A 23,329-nucleotide genomic window follows, 5' to 3' on the forward strand; every position below is an offset into this window, starting at 1 on the left:
CAAACTTACCACCTGGTGAAAAAGCTATAGATTCTAAATGGGTATTTAGAACAAAAAGAGACAGCGATGGCAATGTTATTCAACGAAAGGCAAGATTGGTAGCGAAAGGTTTTTCGCAAAGAGAAGGGATAGATTATTCGGAAACCTTCGCACCAGTTGTTCGGTATACATCACTGAGGTATTTGATAGCATTGGCCGTGAAACATGATTTACAAATACACCAAATGGATGCGGTAAGTGCCTATTTAAATGGAACCCTTAAAGAAAATGTTTTTATGATCCAACCCGAATTGTTTAATGATGGCTCTCAAAGAGTGTGTAAACTCAAAAAGTCGATTTATGGGTTGAAGCAGTCGGGAAAAGTTTGGAACGACACGATCAATAATGAGCTATTAAAAATGGGACTTACCAGAGGCGACGTAGACCAATGTATTTATTTTAAAATCACAGATAGCGAGATGCTATACATCGCAATCTATGTCGACGATGTTTTGATTTTTTGTAATAATTTGGATACGATTAAATCAACAAAAGCAAAACTGGCGAGCAAGTTCAAAATGAAAGATATTGGGGAAGTCTCATCTGTACTTGGGATGAAAATAACTAGAGAAGACAACTCAATAAAAATCGACCAGTCACAATATATATCGAATGTTTTAACTCGTTTTGGTATGGCGAACTGTAACCCTGTTTCGACACCTACAGATTGTAATCAAAAATTAACATCGAATATGTCTCCAAAAGATGGTGAAGAGAAAAACGAAATGTCTAAAATCCCTTACATGCAAGCCATAGGTTGTTTGTTATTTGCTGCCCAAGTTTCACGTCCAGACATTTGCTATGCTGTCAATTTATTAAGTCGATTTGGTTCCAATCCTGGAAAGCCGCATTGGGAAGCTGTAAAAAGAATATTTCGATACCTGAAAGGCACGAATGATAAAGGAATTGTTTTCAAGAAGCTGAGATATGATGAGATCAAAGGCTATTGCGATGCTGATTGGGCCGGAGATATGGACGATCGTCACTCTACAACCGGCTATATATTCATTTATCAATCCGGTGCCATATCATGGTCAACGAAAAAGCAAAAGACAGTGGCATTGTCTTCGACGGAAGCCGAATTCATGTCAGTGACTTCTGCAATACAAGAGTCAGTTTGGCTTAAACGTTTAGAAGCTGAACTCAACCCTCCAAATAGTAAAACCATGAAGCTGTTTTGTGATAATAAAGGAGCTATCCAGGTAGCCCTAAACAACAACTATTCTCCAAGAACCAAACATGTGGATATTAAAGCCAAATTTATCCGCCAGGGACACTTACAAGATGAATCTGAGAGAATATAAACGAGAACTGAGAAGGTCTCAACAAAACTCTTGGGATGATTACTGTAGCAGTATTGAGAATACGTCAGAGGCTTCCAGACTACGGAAGGTACTAGCATCCACTAACACCGCTCCAGGTTTCATTAAAACATCGGAGGGAAATTGGACAACGTCCAGTGAGGAGACGTTGGAGGTACTTTTGGACACACACTTCCCTGGAAATCAGACGGTTGAACCATGTTCCGGCGGTGTAACAGAGGCTCAGCGATCATTTCCTATCGAGGAAATTGTGTCGGAATCTAGAATAAAATGGGCTTTAAATAGCTTTGGACCATTCAAATCCCCCGGACCTGATGGAATTACTCCGGCGGAGTTACAGGCAGTGGCTGGAAGAATTATCCCCTGGTTGACGGTGATATATAAACAATGTGTAAACTTAGCATATATTCCAGAAAAGTGGAGGGAAACAAAAGTCGTCTTCATACCTAAAGCAGGAAAAGCCTCTCACTCGAGTGCGAAGGATTTCCGACCAATCAGCTTATCCTCATTCCTACTTAAGACCCTGGAGAGGATGATAGACATGTATCTTAGAACTACCGTGGATTCAGGTTTGCTCTCGAAACGACAGCATGCATACTCGAAGGGCAGGTCTACTGAGACCGCATTGCATGAACTGGTCAGCTTTATTGAAAGCTCACTATCTGTCAAAGAATACACAATCGTGGCGTTTCTAGACATCGAAGGGGCGTTCAATAATATCTATCCGAGCTCGATATTAAATGGACTTACAACTCTGAATGTTGATCCAGGTATTCTTAGGCTGTTAGACGAACTTCTAATGAAGAGACGTATTTCAGCCACACTAGGGCAAGCAAACATACAAAGGTATGTGAACAGAGGCACTCCCCAAGGAGGAGTTCTATCACCTCTTCTTTGGAATGTTGCTATAAACAACCTTCTGGTTTCTCTAGAAAAAGAAAGGATAAAAGTGGTGGCATACGCAGATGATGTGGCGCTAGCAGTCAGGGGAAAATTCCCATCCACAATCAGAGATATTATACAGAGAGCTCTCTGGATGACTGAGAAATGGGCGAAAGATAATGGTCTTGGTGTAAATCCAGCAAAGACAGAAATAGTCATGTACTGCAAAGATCGCAAAACTCCCACGGTTAGGCCCATTTCCTTAGAGGGTACTGAAATTCCCTTTGGTGAGTGTGCAAAATACCTTGGCGTTATTTTGGACAGGAAGCTGAATTTTAGGCTTAATATTGAAGAGAGGACGAGAAAAGCCACGGTAGCTTTGTACTCGTGCAAAAAGGCAATAGGGAAAAAGTGGGGACTAAGACCAAAAATTGTGCATTGGCTATACACGGCAGTGGTTAGACCTATAATGCTATATGGTGTTGTAGTCTGGTGGCCGGCACTTCAGAAACCGACTTGTTTAGATAAAGTTCAGCGTATGGCGAGCTTATGTATCTCAGGCGCATTTAGTAAGACAGGAACAGACTCCCTTAATGTCATGCTACATCTATTGCCTTTAGACATTTTGGCCAAACAGTCAGCTGCAACAACGGCTGTGCGGTTGCGCGAGCTATCGCTGTGGTCGGAAAAAATGTACGGTCATAGTTCGGTCCTCAAAGTAATGCCAGATGTGCCTAACGTAGTGGATTACACCCTGGCAAAACCACTTTTCGACAAAAAGTTTGAAACTCTAATTCCCAACAGTGAGGCGTGGTGTACACAGACCCCGGGGAATAAAAGATATAAAGATTTCTATACTGATGGCTCCAAATTGAATGGACAAGTGGGGTTCGGAGTATATTCTAAAGATCTGGAAATTCGAATAGCGAAGAGATTACCTAATCACTGTAGTGTTTTTCAGGCTGAAATATTAGCAATAAGAGAGGTGGTGAATTGGCTGAGAAGTAATGTTCCAACAAATATTGGCATTAATATATACTCAGACAGTCAACCTGCAATAAAATCCTTGGACTCTGTGTTCCTTAACTCAAAAACGGCCATAGACTGCCGCAAATCTCTCAACGAGATGGCTGAGCAGTACAATATTCACCTAATATGGGTGCCTGGTCATAGGAACATACCGGGGAACTGTGAAGCAGATGTGTTAGCAAGGCTAGGAACTACCTTACATATTCCAGGGGAACTAGAATCTGTTGGTATGCCTCTGGCCACCTGCAAGCTCTTACTGCGTGAGAAGGCTGTTATGATGGCCAATATTCGATGGGAAAATTGCAAGGGTTGTAACGACACCAAGCAAATATGGCCCCATTTAAACTTAAACCGCACACTAGATATGCTAGTGTTCTCAAGGCGTCAGATAGCACTCCTAATATCTGCTATAACGGGTCGCTGCCTGATAGGCGAATTTGCAAAAACTATAGGTGCGAAGTATAATGACTATTGTATAAGCTGTCATGACGTGGAGGAAAAGGAATCAATTAAACACCTCTTGTGTGAGTGTCCTGCTTTTTGTGTAAGGCGTAAGCGAATTTTAGGAGCATATAGCTTTAGATTACTGGCTGACCTGGAAAACGTTAACTTAAGCAGTTTGTTAATGTTTTTGGAGCAATCTGGTTGGTTCCACAAAAGTTAATAATAGAGAAGGTTCAGTGGTTAAGACTAGAAGTGCCCATATGTAATAGGTACTTTTAGTTAAATGTGGTATCACAATGGACTGAATAGTCTAAGTGAGCCTGAAATTTAATCGGGCTGCCACTTTAACCTAACCTAACCTAACCTTATCCGCCAGAAAGTAGATGAAAAAGAAGTCGTTATTGAATATCTTTGTACCAAGGAGATGATCGCTGACGTCTTCACTAAGGCTGTTACCCCTCAAAAACTTATGTATTTTACAGAAAAATTTGGACTTTACTAACAAATCAAAAATTTAATTGAAATCATAATACTTTGCATTTGTAATTTAAATTGGAATTTAATTTATGAATACATTTTGTAAAGGGTACATGAGAAATTTAAACTTAAAATAAGGAAATTCTTCATTCAGGGAGAGTGTTGAGAATGAATGAAAAATGATGTATGCAACACTTTTTTCTCCTGTACTTCTTAACGTACCACAGCTTGTACATAGATTTACAACTCTGCCTAACATATTAGTACTAACACATTTACAGTGTAACTTGAAGAGTCGTTCAATAAACCTTAATTTAAACACAACAAAAACAAGGAAGTGTTTACGAGTTTAAGGAAGACAAAAGTTTGCGTTGTGCGAATACCAGAATAAGGGGAATAAAGAAAAATATCTCTCTCCCTCAAGAACTATCAAAAAGGTTGTGTTAGGTCTTTGCGAAGGTAATTAATGTAATGTTTTGTTTCTTTAATGTAGTCTACATTATCTTGATATTTAAAATAAAGTTTATAAACGATCACATATAATATAAAATCATTGTAAACAAAAAAATAATAAATTAAAACGTCTGCATAATATTATTTATGGTTTTGCTTCATTTAGTATTTTTGTTCAGTCAGTCTGATTATTATTATTTTTTCTCGTTTTTTTAAGAAAATTATAAGGTGTAAACCTCAAAGGTAGATATATGTGTAATTTTAAACTAAATTATTATATAATAAAAACATACAATCTAAAAAAAGTTTCTTTAGTTTTCATTTAATCATATTCATGACTGGATTCACGTTTCGATATTAAATTCTCCTTTTCCTCATCATTACCCTCAATGATGATGGTATTCGAAACAATATTGCGATTTTGGGCCTTTGTACGATGTATGGTATTATGGGTTAGGCCTGACTCGGTTAGAACCTCAACCTCATCATCGTCATCATCATCATCTACAGCAAAATAGGGATGTGACGATGTTGGACGGAATTTATAACCCGTCAATACGAAAAATACATAAGTGGCCATTTCACGGAACATTTCATCTAGCCATGCATATTGGAATGCCACTGTCATCTTTAGCAAATAAACAATGATGCGTGTAAAGTAGATGTAACAAACGATCATAATATAAAATTGGCGGAATAGTTTCAGTTTACGTAGATTAATGGCCGCTTTGCCATCTGTAGCTGATGCCTCGTGCAAGTGGCGTATTGACCAGACAATGGGGAATAATATGGCGCCACAGCATAATAAATCAACAAATATGAAAATATTATGCCATGTTCGGAATTCTACATCACTTTCCTCAGATTCTTCAATAATGATTTCTGCAACATTGGCCAAGACCTAGAGAGATTATGTTAAAATCTAATCTACAGGAGTTTTAATTTCATTGCATTTATTTACCTGTAAGGGTATGACAACCATAAATATCTTTTTATCCTTATCCGATAGAATGTGTTTGATAAAAGTCCAACCGGTACCAATTAGCACAATTGTTATGAATAATACGGCACCTTTAAGTCTGAAAATAAAAAAAAGTACAATATATTTTTAAAATTTTACCAAATTTAGCAAAAAAAAAAAACAAGTAAGGAAAGTCTAAAGTCGGGCGGGGCCGACTATATTATACCCTGCACCACTTTGTAGATCTAAATTTTCGATACCATATCACATCCGTCAAATGTATTGGGGGCTATATATAAAGGTTTGTCCCAAATACACATATTTAAATATCACTCGATCTGGACAGAATTTGATAGACTTCTACAAAATGTATAGACTCAAAATTTAAGTCGGCTAATGTACTAGGGTGGAACACAATGTTAGTAAAATAATATGGGAAAATATTTAAATCTGAAGCAATTTGAAGGAAACTACGCAAAAGTTTATTTATGATTTATCGCTCGATATATATGTATTAGAAGCTTAGGAAAATTAGAGTCAGTTTTACAACTTTTCGACTAAGCAGCGGCGATTTTACAAGGAAAATGTTGGTATTTTGACCATTTTTGTCGAAATCAGAAAAACACATATATGGGAGCTATATCTGTATCTCAACCGATTTCAACCAAATTTGGCACGCCAAAACTCTGGCTATTAGAACCATATTAGTCCATATCGGGCGAAAGATATATATGGGAGCTATATCTAAATCTGAACCGATTTCAATCAAATTTTGCACACTTAGGTTAGGTTAGGTTAGGTTAGGTGGCAGCCTGATGTATCAGGCTCACTTAGACTATTCAGTCCATTGTGATACCACATTGGTGAACTTCTCTCTTATCACTGAGTGCTGCACGATTCCATGTTAAGCTCAATGGCAAGGGAACACACACTTAACTGCACTACTAATTGTACTCCTAGTGCAAAATTTCAAACAAATTGGGCCAAAACTCTGGCTTCTAGGACCATATTAGACCATATCGGGCGAAAGATATATATGGGAGCTATATCTAAATCTGAATCGATTTCAATCAAATTTGGCACGCATAGCTACAATGCTAAATATACTCCCTGTGCAAAAGTTCAACCAAATTGGGCCAAAACTCTGGCTTTTAGGACCATATTAGTTCATATCGGGCGAAAGATATATATGGGAGCTATATCTAAATCTGAACCGATTTCAATCAAATTTTGCACGCTTGACTATACGACTAATGGCGTTTTCTTTTCTTGTAAAAAATGCGCACTTTTTTTTGCATTTTTCCCGGAAAATGTACTTTTTAGGTTCTTTTCTAAAAAAACAGGCAAAAGTGCGAAAAGGCTTCGAATTCTGTTGTTAAAATAGCGCCACGCATAGAGGCAAATTACGGGCATTTTCAGCACTGCCAACAAACGAGTGTTGCGATTGCCCTGCCTCCTTCTTTGAATTCTTTTCTGCCCGCTGAAATGATAGCATTGTTTTTTTAGGTTGCTGGTAACATTTTAAAAATGCGCATTCTGTACAGACAAAATGAAGGCAAAGCACCTTTTTCAGAAAAGAAAACACCATAAGTGTTATGTTTGTACAGAATTTCAAGCAAATCGGTATAAAACTCTGGCTGCTGGGTCCATATTAGTGCATATCGGGCGAAAGATATATATGGGAGCTATAACTAAATCTGAACCGATTTCTGCCAAAATCAATAGGGTTCTAGACCCAAATTAGGAAAATTTGCCAAATTTGAAGGCGATTGGACTTAAATTGCGACCTAGACTTTGATCACAAAAATGTGTTCACAGACAGACGGACAGACGGACATGGTTATATCGATTCAGGGACCCACCCTGAGCATTATTGCCAAAGACACCATGTGTCTATCTCGTCTCCTTCTGGGTGTTGCAAACATATGCACTAACTTATAATACCCTGTTCCACAGTGTGACGCATGGTATAATTATGAAAAAACGCAGAACTCCAAAGGAAATGTAAAAATTTTAAAACCAACTAACAAAAATTAATTAAAAAAGGCCAGTTTGAAAAATTTCGAAACTCTAAATATTGGAAATTGGAATTTTTAAATTTATAGAATGGCGAATGTTTCGATTTTAACATTTGGGGGAATTGTTTTTTTTTTGCTGTGATCGCAAATTAGCCTCATGAAGTTGCAGGCCGTTTGATGTTAAAGTTAAATGGAAAAAATTTAATTTTGAGCCTAAATCAAAATTCTGCGATTATGATTTTCGGATCTTAGTGGATTGTTTCTGAGTAATGAATTTTCTATATAATGAACAAATTTTCTAGTCCCGTCAAGATTCAGTAAAGCGAAGTATGTTTGTATTGACATGCTGACATTTTAATATCCACTTTTGATTTTTACGATTATTGGAAAGTTGATTAGCCAAAAACAGTCGATTTTCGATTTTTGCATACCTAGCACACCGGCCTAGCGAAAAAGGTTTATAGCAACGATTTATGATTCCACATTCTTCAACACAAAGAGTGTCACGCAGTTCGGTAAATTCGGTAATTGGATACGGTGATAGAAACCTAATTTATCACCTATGTGTTGAGATCATAAACATTTCGAACTATGGTGGTCCTCTGACCAGGGGCAGATTTTGCGACTAAATATAAAACCTAAGATTTGCCCCAAATTTATGTTTTTTAAATTCTGTTTAATACTTACAAATGCGCAATATAGTACAAAATGGCCCAAGCTTCAACATGTTCTCCGCGAATTTCAATAAAATGATAATTTATTGAATGGAACATAAGTGAAAGTGACTTTAGAAATACCAATACGGCCATAATATAGTGAATTTTGTATACAGTGTGTCTAGAAAGAAATCACAGATATAAATAAGTATTAATATTTGCAAAAAACAAAAAAAAAAAAAGAATCTTTACATACTTGCTCTTTTTCAAAATGAAAACCCAAAATAGGCCAGACAAGAAAAATAATAAAGACATCATAAGATATAAGGCAGGTAGAGGCATTTCACCAGCTGACAAAAAATTGCCATTATTGTTTTCTTCGATATCAACCTGAAAACAAGAGTAATTATTTTATATAAAAAACGTAAACAATTTAAAATCCTTGCAGCTTACCACAAATGAAACCTGTTTCTGATTACCATGATAATTGTCACAATTGTGGAAATATAGATTGTATAGACCCTCTTCATGCAAAGTGGCAACAAACATAGAAAACTTTAAAGAAATAACTCGCATCAGTAAAATGTTGACTAAAAAGCTTTTGAGCATAAATTACTCACCGACATATTGTAATTATTTACACCATTAATGACAGTCTTTGTCAAAGGCAATGCTAAATTCGAACAAAATTCATGAGTTTGTATACCATTTTCATTTGAAAATAATGATGGATCTTGAGCAACATAGGCTGGTGAAGTTGGCACAGGTTTTATAAGTTTTTCTTGTGAGCTTTTTTCTTCCACTTTCGATGGTGATTTATTAAGATCTCCTACTAGGTTATTTTGTGCTGGAGGCAAAACTTTTTGCTCATCTAATCTATCTTCAGATATAACATTATCTTCATCTTTCTTTTCGGGCACCTGAGCTTTTGAAGGTATCACCGGAATTTCATAAGAAACATCTTCATCTAAACCATCTAAAGCAGCAGCAACCGCTCCAGTATCATCTGCATTGGCTACACCTTCATGTGGTGCAGTATCACGTCTTCTCCGACGTGGTCCCAAAACTAAATTGTCATCATGTGTTTTGAGCGCCGATTGTCGTTTGTTACGATACATCGGAAACATCGAACTGTCCTTATAGATATGCTGATTACGCCATTCGGGAGAACATTTTACATGGACCCTGTAAGAATACAAAGATTATTAAGAAAAAATAAACTTATTGGACTTTCGTTTTGTATGGTTGAACTTTTTTCGAAGCAGAGATAAATGCATTTTTTATTCCAAATATTTTACTATTGTGATTTCAAAACATTTGATAGAAAAGAATCCGGTAATGAGCAAGAAACAACAAAATCCAACATCACTCTTTTAGACAGCCGTTTATCATAGCATTTGAAGTGACATACTGAAGTAGATAACACCAAACTATTAATTATCTGTGGAGCAATGTTTAATGATTCATAATGCAGATAATATGAAATAATTGCTATAAAACAAACATTTTCTATATCAAAGAGAAATTCCACATTGCCTTCTTCACATAAACTAGATTTATTAAAATGAAGTCCGACATTATAGAGTCTACTGAGCACAATCGAAGTCGGACATCAAGCAACAGAACTCATATCTACTAATTTCCTATCTTACCAACATTGACCACATACTGTAATTTGAAAATATATATATCTTGTAGTATACGAATGAATAAATAAGATAAAAATAAAACAATAATTAGTGACAGCAGCGGCGAGCCACCGTGGTACAATGGTTAACATGCCCGCCTTGCATACACAAGGTCGTAGGTTCGATTCCTGCTTCGACCGAACACCAAAAAGTTTTTCAGCGGTGTTTTATCCCACCTCAGTAATGCTGGTGAAATTTCTGAACGTTTCAAAGCTTCTCTAAGTGGTTTCACTGCAATGTGGAACGCCGTTCGGACTCGGCTATAAAAAGGAGGTCCCTTGTCATTGAGCTTAACATGGAATCGGGCAGCACTCAGTGATAAGAGAGAAGTTCACCAATGTGGTATCACAATGGACTGAATAGTCTAAGTGAGCCTGATACATCGGAATGCCACCTAACCTAACCTACTGACAGCAGCTTGGAGCTCCATCGTTTGTAATGAGAATAAAATATTTTACTTTTCGAAATTTAATAACTTTTTTTACAAGATTTTCATAAATTTCAATATCAAAGTTTTGATAAAGTCGATTATCGACAGTTGCGATTCTAAAAGAGTGAATATTTGACGTCTCTACTGCCTATTTTCACATCATTTACCGTTTAATTCAAATTCAACATTTCGATAGTAGTAAAAAGTAAATTAGTCGATTTCGACACAATATTTTTTTATAATGGTTTTCAATGCTTGAATCAAATTCTTCATTTATTCCGTTTGAGTTTGTTGACTCCCATAATGATGCCCAAATAGAGATCATTGGCACAACGTCTACGAGTCCAGAACTCCCCACTGGTAAAAATGGAAAGGTGGTTCTGACGACATCTTGGAAGTTTATCCCAACAACATGAAGGTGGAAGCGTGGTGCATATTTAGGCGTCAGTGATTGATGTACTCTCCTTTATCTTTTAGAGTTTATTAAATGGGACAACCCATAATACTGGTGGGTTCCCCTCACATAAATTGTGAACATACTCCGAAGAAAGTTTTTGACCATTACTTAGGAGTGAATGCTATGTTATACTCAAAAAAATTCTTAGTAGACAATGCAGAATAAACTACAAAAACACGGAAAAGATTGCTGAAAATAATGAGTTACTGTTTCCCACTAGGAGATTTGAAATCTCATTTTATAAAGCAAATTTTTTAAAGTGGATTTTGGAAGTATAATTTGAATTCCGTAAAAAAGTGCAAATTCTAATCTACTACTCTTTAAATCTAATTATTGTTTTTTTCTTTGGCTGATTCTCACATTAAAGCATAAGAGCAAGTAAATGTTTTGCTGATTGCATTTAGAAGCTTTTAAGAGTATTACATGAATAAACAGAATATTTGCTTCTTGAAAACCATTGGGAAGCTCTAAAAATTTTACAAAATTCTGTTACTTGGCATAGAAATTCAAAAATATTACAGCAGTCGTCGACAGCGAACATTTTTGCTGAGTGATTCGTAAATCCCATGTTTTGGTTTACGAATTTACAAAACTAAAAATTTTGTATTGTCCATATGATTATCCTTAACCGTTGCATGTTTTACTTTGAATAACTGGCTCATCGAAACACCGTCTCAAAATTTAGAATTTGCGAATTCGTAAACCAGAAGAGAGGGAATTGTATTACTCTGTCTGGCTAAAACCCTATATATAAAGTTCTGGCTGATACCATAGGTTACGATGATTTTGATTTTTAAATATACAGTGAAGCCTCTCAGAAGTGGACACTCACGATCGCCTAAATTATGGCCACATCCAGTTATGAAACGTTAATTTTAATGCGTTAATATAGAAAAGGTCTTACGACAATTGTCCACTTTTGAGGTGTCCGGTTTTCGGGGTGTCCAAGTTTGAGAGATTTCACTGTATACAAAATTTTACGTTAAATACAAGATTTCAAACGTAGCTCAACTTCGCAACCGACCCTCGTTATTAGATGTTAGCCAACTGTTTTTTTTTTTGCAAAATGGCATTACTTTTTAACAAACTTTTTTTTAATACATATATAAACAAAGTATTGTCGTCGTCAAAGAGACGAAATGCCCAACCCTATTGCCGCACACATGAAATCCTGCATAAAAAACAAAATTAATTTTTTAAGACTTACTGCAGCTTCTTCAAATCAAATAAGAAGAACAAAATAGGACCACTTCTTTGCAATCCTGATGATTCCTCGAGCAAACATTTATTCTGATGGGAATCCAAATAGGGATTCATTTGGTCAATTGTAGTTTTGTCCAGAGATAATCCGATCTTGAAAGGGAAATACATAAGATGTTTAAATCTCCATTAACTTATCTCTAACGTTAAATGGATACTTACATTTTCATTTCCATTTTCATCGGACAAAATTAGATTGCTTAGTTTCACATTCAAATGGCCATGGGTATAGAAACCAAAAGTCGAAAGGGCGATATATGGGCGACTGTCAGTCTGCAAAAAAAAAAAAATAGGCAAGCATTTTGAAAAATAGTCCTGAAAGTGAAAAATGACTGAAGGTTTCCTAATTTACCTGTACTTCCAAATGATGTTTACGTCCCTCCACCAATTTGGAATGAAAGAATGCGGCTATTACGCTAAAAACAAATATTGATTTGGCCAACGTCATTGGACCGCACAACATTCTTCTTCCGACCAAGAATGTTCGTCCCCTGTCTATTGCTTTTGTCATCAGTGGATGATGGTGTATTTTACAGTATCACTTAAAGCCTTTTTGCTACCGTTGGAAATATTTTTAGTTAATCTAACAAAATTCTTATAAACTCTTGTGGTAGATGATTTTCCTGAACTGCTGAGATCGAAGTCAATACAAAAGTGTTGTTAATGACGGCGTTAAAAAAACAACGGCAGAGAATTTCTTGTATGTTGTTCGTGTTATCTGACGTTCGCTGTCAATTCATGACTTTCGTTTGAGTGGTTGTACCAATTTTAAAGGCGGTCTTAAGAGGTAGTCCGTCAATGTTGTACTCACATTCTAAAATAAATTGTACGATATGCTATAATAATTTGTGGACAGAGAATGAAGCCGACCCATTTTTGTCGGCGGCGGCTGACACTAAATTTTTGCCTCCGGCGGCGGCGGCTTGACGGCTAAGCCGATATAAATTTGTCCATTCGGCGGTGGATAATTATCCATTATAAAATCAATTTGAAGTTATTCGAATGGTAAGAGATTAGTTGTACAACCAATCATACAATCAAATTTACATTGAATTCAAATTTTCTGAGCAAATTTTTTTGCAAAGTTATTATAGCAGCGTGAAATTGATTGATTGTGGGTGGAAGGTTCAAAATTTTGGAATAAAATACGACAATTAGTAATACATTTTTCTGATTTAAATCGAGATTTTTGATTAATTGGCGCTAAATTTGAGTCGAGATGAGTCGACATATTCGGCGGCGGCGTCGACTGGTCAAAAATCGTCGGCGGCGACTGAAATCGGCGGCGCGACTCGGCGGCTTCATTCTCTGTTTGTGGATCAGTATCAGAGAATGAATTCGACCCATTTTTGTCGGCAGTGGCTCAATTATTTATTAAGCCTAGTGCTAAGATCATGTTTTCGCAGGAAAAACTGTTATAATCTATTTAAAAAACGTTAAGCCTAGTACTAAGATCACGTTTTCGCACGAAAAACTGTTATACTCCATATAAAAAAACGTTAGCGCGGAATAAATGCGAAATCTTTGTTTTGAACATTTTTAAACACATATTTATACAACCCTGGATTTTTCGCACGAAAAAATAGGCAGACATATTATTTCGCATAAATAATTTATAAAATCAATTTGAAGTTATCCAAATGGTAATGAGATTAGTTGTACAACCCAATTTAAATTTCAATCAAATTTTCTAAGCTATTTTTTTACAAAATGATTGCAGCAGCTTGATATTGATTTATTGTGTGTGGAATGTACAAAATTTTGGTGAAAAATACAGCATCTGGTAACACTGGGAGTTGAGTACTTGATCATACTCCTTAATTTCTCCTTGGAATTATTCATTATACCGATGCACATTGGGGTTTTTGATACCAAAAATGGGAATTAATTGAAAAATGAAATTTAGGAGAACCGAAAAGTCGGTAAAAGTACACAAAATTCCACATCACCAGCGCAAAAATTGTGTCTTTGACAAGTACCGTTGTGTCACTATATATGTTTGAAGTTGGAGTTATTTTACGTTTTCCTTGCGTGCGATATAAATGTAAATTATTGGTGTCTTAAAAATTAGTTTTGAGTGTTTTCTAAAGCGATAATTAAAAAAATAATAATAGAACCTTTATCCTCAGGTTAATAAGATTATTTTTGTGTTTTTTATTTTTATATTTGACTTGTGTTATTATATGAAATTTAGTTTCGCTCGTAAGTCTTTAAATTAGAGGATATCGAGAAATATGTCGACAAATAGTTGTGAATAAAGCCAAATTAAGTAAAAAAGTTTATTTTTTCTAAAACAATAAACTCTTTTGAAAGCATAGATGAAAAAGTTGTCTGCACTTTTTTGCACATTTTGAAATTAAATGGAAATACATTTTTCAACCCCTGGTACTATATGTCCCCAACTGTTCACAAATATTTATTACTTGGAGCAGAAATAATTAACCACGCTTTACTTCCAATTGGACAGTTGTCGGAAGAAGCGCAAGAAGCTAGAAACAAAGATTTTAAAAATTTTAGAGAGCATTTTTTGCGAAAATGTTCTATGGAAAAGTCAAATGAAGAGATATTTAAAAGACTGTTAATTAACATACTTCGGATCCAGTTATATCAGAAATGAGAAATTAAAAGAGAAGAAACCCCACAATTTGCCTATGGAAGCAATTCAAATGTTGATATTTGAGTCAAATCTTGATGGTGATCAAAATGCCAGTGTTGATGATAATGATACATATAGTAATTTTACTGACGATGATGATAATAATTGTTAAGAATCAGATCAAAAAGCAGATATTCATTCTCTTTTTTTTTTGTTGCAAATTAACTAATGGAAAACAAATAAAATGTGGACTAAAAAATATTTAAAATTTGATTGGTTTTATGTCTTTTAGTGAATTTGGCCGAAAAAGTTAAAACTATAAACAGGGAAAGCTACTTCGAATTAATTCCTATTTTTGACATCAAAAACCCCACTGTGCGATGTCTGGAAAATGGGTAAGTTGATTCCAAAAGTAAGGGTGATTCCTACAGTTTTGCATGTCATTTCAGCATACATAAATAGGGGACTCAACCGGTCCAAGCTGTGTCAGAGGACGGTCGACGTCAGATTATCCAAGGTATCGAGAACACGCGCCTACTGGCAGGAATTTCCATACACTACTGTGTGTGTGCCAGTGCTATATGGAAATTATGGATGCAAAGTAGAGACTCCGTAGAGTGAAACAGGGAGTTCCCAAAGGTGGGTGATATCTCTGGAACTGACGACGTTGTGATTGTATCATATTCGGACTGTATAATCATGACATTCGGCTCATTGTTGACGACATATTCGTTCGATTAAGCATCAACGTTGCTGATCTTAACTATTTCACTGCTAGAAATTGGAGGATATCCGCTACAATATCCTCGGGCACAATATTCACTCCATGGACGATAGAAGTACGCAGGCAGTTGAATGTTAGAGTCGACGACGAGATAATTCCGATGTCAAATTACTTCCAAGATTATCGGGATTATATTCGAAAGCCTCTTCAAACCGTCTGCTATGCCACTGTAATTTGTGGTACGGACAAAGAATGCTTGGTAAGGTCATTGTCCGGTCAGTGGTAAACTACGCAGCGCCAGTGTGGACACCTTCAACAATCGACACGCAGTGGAATAACATACAGATCTGTCGGAACGCTGACCTCAGAATTACACCCCTGTATCACCTTTATGTTGCACCTCTGTATCACCGGCGCCCATAGAACCAGTGGAAAGAAACCCCACGCGGTAAACCAGAGCAGGATTGGCCCAACTAAGAGCAAACAAGTGCAGCCAGCTCAATTTCCACCCATGTACCAATAATTTATAGCAGCGTATATGAATGTAATAAAAAAATGTTACAACAACTATCGATTTTATTTGGCGACACCCCATTGGCATTAGGTTAGGTTAGGTTATGTGGCCGCCCGATGCATCAGGCTCACTTAGACTATTCAGTCCATTGTGATACCACAGTGGTGAACTTCTCTCTTATCACTGAGTGCTGCCCGATTCCATGTTAAGCTCAATGACAAGGGACCTCCTTTTTATAGCCGAGTCCGAACGGCGTTCCACATTCCAGTGAAACCACTTAGAGAAGCTTTGAAACCCTCAGAAATGTCACCAGCATTACTGAGGTGGGATAATCCACCGCTGAAAAACTTTTTGGTGTTCGGTCGTAGCAGGAATCGAACCCACGACCTTGTGTATGCAAGGCGGGCATGCTAACCATTGCACCACGGTGGCTCCCAATTGGCATTCCTTCGCGTATTTTGGGCTTCCCATAAAAGGTGAGTACTACGTTCGGTTTCTGCCCCGAAAAAATGTGTAATCAAAGTTAAAAAAAAAATATTTATAATTTATTGGAAAATGGTACACATTAAGCCTATTTGCAATTCGTCTTCACAGTGTATTATCTTGTCTATCACAAAATGTAATTGGTATACACTCGTTGTGATCATTTCGAGCAAATCCCTTGCGACAGAAACAACCGGTGCGATGGGGTTCTCCTTTTTTCAAGCATGGTTCATTTAAAGTTTTGCAATGATGGTCACAGTTTGGTCCCAAATGCAAAAACACTTCATTTTTTCCAACCTCGCATAGATGGCCATTTATATGATCCGAGTGGGCAATTGGACCTAAAATTAAATGAGAATATTGTCATTAAAAATTTGCAATCTAAAAAATAATAATAAAATAATAATAAAAGGTTGGCTGATAAGTCCTAGTATTAAATGCATATTATTTTTATACCCTGCGCCACACTGTGGAACAGGGTATTATAAGTTAGTGCATATGTTTGTAACACCCAGAAGGAGACGAGATAGACACATGGTGTCTTTGGCAATAATGCTCAGGGTGGGTCCCTGAGTCGATTTAACCATGTCCGTCTGTCCGTCCGTCTGTCTGTGAACACATTTTTGTGATCAAAGTCTAGGTCGCAATTTAAGTGCAATCGCCTTCAAATTTGGCACATGTTCCTAATTTGGGTCAGAATAGAACCCTATTGATTTTGGAAGAAATCGATACAGATTTAGATATAGCTTCCATATATATCTTTCGGCCGATATGCACTAATACGGACCCAGCAACCAGAGTTTTATATCTATTTGCTTCAAATGTTGTACGAACATAACACTTAGTCGTATAGTCAAGTGTGCAAAATTTGATTGAAATCGGTTCAGATTTAGATATAGCTCCCATATATATATTTCGCCCGATATGGACTAATATGGTCCTAAAAGCCAGAGTTTTGGCCCGATTTGGTTGAAATTTTGCACAGGGAGTAGATTTAGCATTGTAGCTATGCGTTCCAAATTTGGTAGAAATCGATGCAGATTTAGATATAGATCCCATATATCTCTTTCGCCCGATATGCACTTATAAAGACCCAGAAGCCAGAGTTTTATCCCGAATAGCTTGAAATTTTGCACAAGGAGTACAATTGGTAGTACAGGCACGTGTGTCAAATTTGATTGAAATCGGTTCAGATTTAGATATAGCTTCCATATATATTTTTCGCCCGATATGGACTTATATGGCCCAGAAGCCAGAGTTTTGGCCCAATTTGGTTGAAATTTTGCACTAGGAGTACAATTAGTAATATAGTCATGTGTGCCAAATTTGATTGAAATCGGTTCAGATTTAGATATAGCTCCCATATATATGTTTTTCTGATTTCGACAAAAATGGTCAAAATACCAACATTTTCCTTGTTAAATCGCCACTGCTTAGCGAAAAGTTGTAAAAATGACTCTAATTTTCCTAAACTTCTTATACATATATATCGAGCGATGAATCATAAATAAACTTTTGCGAAGTTTCCTTAAAATTGCTTCAGATTTAAATGTTTCCCATATTTTTTTACTAAAATTGTGTTCCACCCTAGTGCATTAGCCAACTTAAATTTTGAGTCTATAGATTTTGTAAAAGTCTATCAAATTCTGTCCAAATCGAGTGATATTTAAATGTATGTATTTGGGACAAGCTTTTATATATAGCACCCAACACATTTGACGGATGTGATATGGTATCGAAAATTTAGATCTACAAAGTGGTGCAGGGTATAATATAGTCGGCCCCGCCCGACTTTAGACTTTCCTTACTTGTTAGGTAGTACCAACCTTCGAATGATTCGTGTCAAAATTTGACGTCTGTAAGTCAATTAGTTTGTGAGATAGAGCGTCTTTTGTGAAGGAACTTTTGTTAACATATTGTAAAAAATGGAAATAAAAGGAATTTATTTGATAAAATAACATACTGTTTTCTGAAGGGAAAAAATACGGCGGAAGCAAAAACTTGGCTCGATAATGAGTTTCCGGACTCTGCCCCAGGGAAATCAACAATAATTGATTGGTATGCAAAATTCAAGCGTGGTGAAATGAGCACGGAGGACGGTGGACGCCCGAAAGAGGTGGTTACCGACGAAAACATCAAAAAAATCCATAAAATGATTTTGAATGACCGTAAAATGAAGTTGATCGAAATAGCAGAGGCCTTAAAGATATCAAAGGAACGTGTTGGTCATATCATTCATCAATATTTGGATATGCGGAAGCTCTATGCAAAATGGGTGCCGCGCGAGCTCACATTTGACCAAAAACAACAACGTGTTGATGATTTTGAGCGGTGTTTGCAGCTGTTAACTCGTAATACACCCGAGTTTTTCCGTCGATATGTGACAATGGATGAAACATGGCTCCATCACTACACTCCTGAGTCTAATCGACAGTCGGCTGAGTGGTCAGCGACCGGTGAACCGTCTCCGAAGCGTGGAAAGACGCAAAAGTCCGCTGGCAAAGTAATGGCCTCTGTTTTTTGGGATGCGCATGGAATATTTTTTATCAATTATCTTGAGAAGGGAAAAACCATCAACAGTGACTATTATATGGCGTTATTGGAGCGCTTGAAGGTCGCGGCAAAACGGCCCCATATGAAGAATAAAAAAGTGTTGTTCCACCAAGACAACAAACCGTGCCACAAGTCATTGAGAAAGATGGCAAAAATTCATGAATTGGGCTTCGAATTGCTTCCCCACCCACCGTATTCTCCAGATCTGGCCCCCCAGCGACTTTTTCTTGTTCTCAGACCTCAAAAGGATGCTCGCAGGGAAAAACTTTGGCTGCAATGAAGAGGTGATCGCCGAAACTGAGGCCTATTTTGAGGCAAAACCGAAGGAGTACTTCCAAAATGGTATCAAAAAATTGGAATGTCGTTATAATCGTTGTATCGCTATTGAAGGGAACTATGTTGAATAATAAAAACGAATTTTGACAAAAAAATGTGTTTTTCTTTGTTAGACCGGGGACTTATCAGCCAACCTGTTAAAATAACATTTTAAAGAAAAATGTTAAGGTACGAGCAAATATTTGACCGAATTCAAAAAGAATTCCTCGTCACATTGAAACCAGTAAACATTTTTAACTCGTATTGGGTATAAAGCGTCACGATAGGAGTATTTCCCAAAAAAACGATATCCATATATTTCGTAAATGGAAAAATGTTTGGCACCCATTTTGGTCAAATATTTGGTTAGTGTGACCAGCATTATTTATTTGAGAAGTTTACCTGCCAGCATTTCAAAGTTCAATTTCATCCTCATCGCTACCACAGACTCGTAAGTGACACTACAGCAATCGCCAACTGTGATGGGGGAAACGTATCAAAAAGTACGAAATGTACATGAAAGTATTTTGCCATCACTATTGTTACAAGAGTCATTTTATATTTTGTGAAACACCAAACGCAGCTATCTTATTATAAAATATTTAAATAAAAATGAAAATGAAGTGCTGAAAACATAGTTATTACGCTTAAAATTGTGAAAGGTATATTTGTGAAAATTTTTCGACTTTCCAAATGGAATAAAGAGTTTTTCAGATATTTTTCCAAACACGCTGCCTCCATCGAGAATAAAAACTCTGGCTGATAGATGCTGCAACATGTAACTTGCTACTTGTAACTCAACACCATTCTTTTATTAATGCAATAAAGTATGTTAAATGTAATGTGATAGTCGTAAATGTTATTCCCCATATTCATTAAAGTCAATGTAAACTTTAAACCTACTATTACCCTACAAATTCCTTCGATAAACTGTGAGTAAATTATTATGAATATGGGCATATATTTATAAGAATTTATAAATGTTTAATCAAATTAATAAACATCTAAACAATCGTGTTTTACTTGACCACAATGATTCGTTTACAACTATCTAAAAATTCACTTTTTCTGATAGTTTGAAGGGGCTCTTATTGGGGTCGTTCTAAATTTTTCTAAAAGGCACTTAATAATTGCACTCATGCGATACTTTTTTGTAGTAACTTGGCGTGGTACACCTTCTCAATAGTGACGGCGATTTTGCGAGGAATTTTGGATATCGTATATGACTGGTGGGAATTCTCAGAAGCGCCGTTAAATTCAAAAAATGTTGCCAGGGTAAGTATATTTTTCTATTTTTGTATCATACTCTGAAATGGTTTAATATTAAAATTAGTTATATTATTTTCTTTATTATTAAAACTAGTTATCGACAATTTTATATGATGAAAATCATGTACTTTCAATGGGGTTTCAATGTCTTGGTATTATTTATCGTGTCGATAAAACTGTTGAATGCATACAAATTTTTTTCTAACCGGTGGATTATCCTCCAGTTAAGTACGGATCAGAGGGTGGAACTTTGTCCTGTTGTGCAGGTAAACATTAAATAAATTAATTATTAAATTAAACCAATAATTACTACTGGATTTACTTAAATTCATGTGAACTTAATATTCTTCCAATTTGGAATAAATGGTTTCATTATAACTTTCCTTAAATAGAAAATTGTCAGTTATGCTGATATACACTTAGAAAAACTTAATACCAAAATTTTACTGACCGGAGGATTATCCTTCGTTTAAGTACGAAACCGGTCCTTCGTCCCTGCCAGCATTTCAAAGTTCCATTTCATCCTCATCGCTACCATGGACGCGTAAGTGGCACTACAACAATCGCCAACAGTGATGGGGAAATGTATCAAAAAGTACGAAATGTACATGAAAGTATTTTGTCATCACTATTATCACAAGAGCCATTTTATATTTTGTGAAACATCAAGCGCAACTATTTTAAATTGTTTAAATAAAAACGAAAATTTGCTGAAAACATGGTTATTACGCTTAAAATTGTGAAAGGTATATTGATGAACAATTTTTTCATATATTTTTCAAGGCACGCTGCCTGATAAACTCTGATAGACGCTGGAGCATCAGACGAATATAGCAGAAATCCTTTATTTATACATTATGTTCAATGTGTTGTTATTCGTAAAAATGTTCTACCTAGAACAATTTATACATTTTTATTCAAATTAATAAACATCTATACAATCGTATTTTACTTGACCACAATTATTCTTCTACAACTATCTTAAAATGCACTTTGTTTAATAGTTTATTGGCGTGGTTCTAAATTTATCTAAAAAGGCACCTAATAATTGTACTCATGCCATACTTTTTGGTAGTAACTTGGCGTGGTACAACTTCTCAGTATTGACGACACCTTTTGCGATGAGTTTTGGATATCGTATACAACTGTTTTCGACGTGGTGGGGATTCTCAGAAGCGCCGTCAAATTGAAAAAATATTGGCAGGCAAATTATTATTTATTTATTATTGGATTTATTTAAATTCATTTAAACCTAATATCCTATTTGTTCATAATTCTCCTTAAATAGAGTCAACTATGCCGAAACATATTCGAACACAACTTCCACATACGCATCGTCCGATTTTCACAAATATGGTCGTACTATTGACCTCTTTTATTATATTGCATTTTTTTTTTTAATATTGCACAGAGTTAATGTAAAACTTACAATTTAAAGCTAAAAGCATAAAACAAAATGCTACGAAGAATATCTTCATTTTATTGGGGTTAAAATTGTATCACCGCTTATGTTCACCGTACGAATGTTTACTCAAGTGTTTTTAGACTGAATAAAACGGAGCTTCTTCATCGAATAAGTGAAGATGATTGGATGGGGAATATAAAATTCCCTGATGCTTTAGTCTATTAAAGTGACATGAATAATAACTGATAACCAAATGCACTTTGAAATGTATTCAATGATGCTCTATGCTTATTTCTTTATAAGAAATATCGCCTCCAATGCCATAGACAAATGTGTATTTAAGTATAGTCTTTTTTGTGGATATTATCACGTACGAGGATTGTTTTGTATACATTTTTGAATAACATCACAGAGCAAAAATACGATCGGAATACTAACAATAACAAGAATATACAGCCGTAAGTTCGCGCGACCTAATCTTAAATATCCATCACCATGAATCAAATATAATAGTTTCCTCTGGAAGCCACTCGTCGTAGTGGATAACTTGAAAATATATGGAATTTCAAAACTACGGTTTTAGTAGTTCAAGAAGTCAAATCGGGATATCGGTCTATATGGGGGCTATACCAAAACATCGACCAATAAACACCATATTCGGCACAGCTATTTGTGGTGCTAAAAAACATCCAGATTTCCAATTTTAGGCAAATCGTATAACAACTATGGTTTACTACGAGAAATCAATTTGAGAGATCGCTCTATATGGGGGCTATAGCGAAACATGGGCCGATACACTCCATATTCAAACAGAATTGTTTATCTGACTCAATTACGAAATTAATTGAACCAATTAATTTGCTTTATTGAAATTGCTTCAGTCACGAAAATGATAGTATCAATCACAGAATTAATTAGAAATAAATAAGTATATACGGTCCTAAGTTCGGCCAGGCTGAATCCTATGTATCCTCTACCATGGATTGCGTAGAAACTTCTACGAAAGACTGGGATCCACAATCGAATTACTGGGGTTGTGGTAATACTTACTGATGGGTAAGTCTACAAATAATTACAAACCGATATGAACTTTTGCGCGGTAATTAGAGAGCCAGAATTGAAATATGGGGGTCGCTTTATATAGGGGCTATATACAATTATGAACCGATATGGACCAATTTTTGTGTGATTGGGGATCGGTTTATCTGAGGGCTATATATAACTATAGACCGATATGGATGAATTTTGCTCCTCCAAAAGGCTCCGGAGGTCAAATCTGGGGACCGGTTTATATGGGGGCTATAATAATTATGGACTGACATGGACCAATTCTTGCATGATTGTTAGCGACCAT

The 23,329-nt window shown here is 36.1% G+C and overlaps 2 protein-coding genes across 2 annotated transcripts; both read right to left on the bottom strand.

Moving 5' to 3' along the window:
* Positions 1-4,785: 4,785 nt before the first annotated feature.
* Positions 4,786-12,781, bottom strand: LOC142228829 (protein GPR107). The gene is made up of 9 exons (XM_075299351.1): positions 12,469-12,781; positions 12,279-12,389; positions 12,064-12,209; positions 8,902-9,466; positions 8,735-8,836; positions 8,538-8,671; positions 8,313-8,462; positions 5,608-5,725; positions 4,786-5,547 (listed from the first exon to the last, which is right to left on the bottom strand). Exons 1-9 carry the CDS (start codon positions 12,625-12,627, stop codon positions 4,969-4,971), a joined length of 2,064 nt encoding a protein of 687 aa, XP_075155466.1. The 5' UTR covers positions 12,628-12,781; the 3' UTR covers positions 4,786-4,968.
* Positions 12,782-16,473: 3,692 nt separating this feature from the next.
* LOC142229446 (uncharacterized) lies at positions 16,474-22,222 on the bottom strand. The gene is made up of 2 exons (XM_075300005.1): positions 22,000-22,222; positions 16,474-16,774 (listed from the first exon to the last, which is right to left on the bottom strand). Exons 1-2 carry the CDS (start codon positions 22,046-22,048, stop codon positions 16,539-16,541), a joined length of 285 nt encoding a protein of 94 aa, XP_075156120.1. The 5' UTR covers positions 22,049-22,222; the 3' UTR covers positions 16,474-16,538.
* Between the last annotated feature and the right edge of the window lie 1,107 nt (positions 22,223-23,329).

Source organism: Haematobia irritans, chromosome 3 (assembly GCF_050003625.1).
Source record: "Haematobia irritans isolate KBUSLIRL chromosome 3, ASM5000362v1, whole genome shotgun sequence".
NCBI classification, from domain to species: Eukaryota; Metazoa; Arthropoda; class Insecta; order Diptera; family Muscidae; genus Haematobia; species Haematobia irritans.

Coding starts and splice junctions, on each gene's coding strand:
- LOC142228829 (XM_075299351.1), bottom strand. CDS start 12,627: ATGACAAAAGCAATAGACAGGGGACGAACATTCTTGGTCGGAAGAAGA. Junction 8,672..8,734: donor AGAAACAGGTTTCATTTGTG/GTAAGCTGCAAG, acceptor TCTTGTTTTCAG/GTTGATATCGAAGAAAACAA. Junction 5,726..8,312: donor TTGTACTATATTGCGCATTT/GTAAGTATTAAA, acceptor TTTTATTTTCAG/ACTTAAAGGTGCCGTATTAT.
- LOC142229446 (XM_075300005.1), bottom strand. CDS start 22,048: ATGAAGATATTCTTCGTAGCATTTTGTTTTATGCTTTTAGCTTTAAAT. Junction 16,775..21,999: donor TATGCTTTTAGCTTTAAATT/GTAAGTTTTACA, acceptor ATTTAATTTTAG/GTCCAATTGCCCACTCGGAT.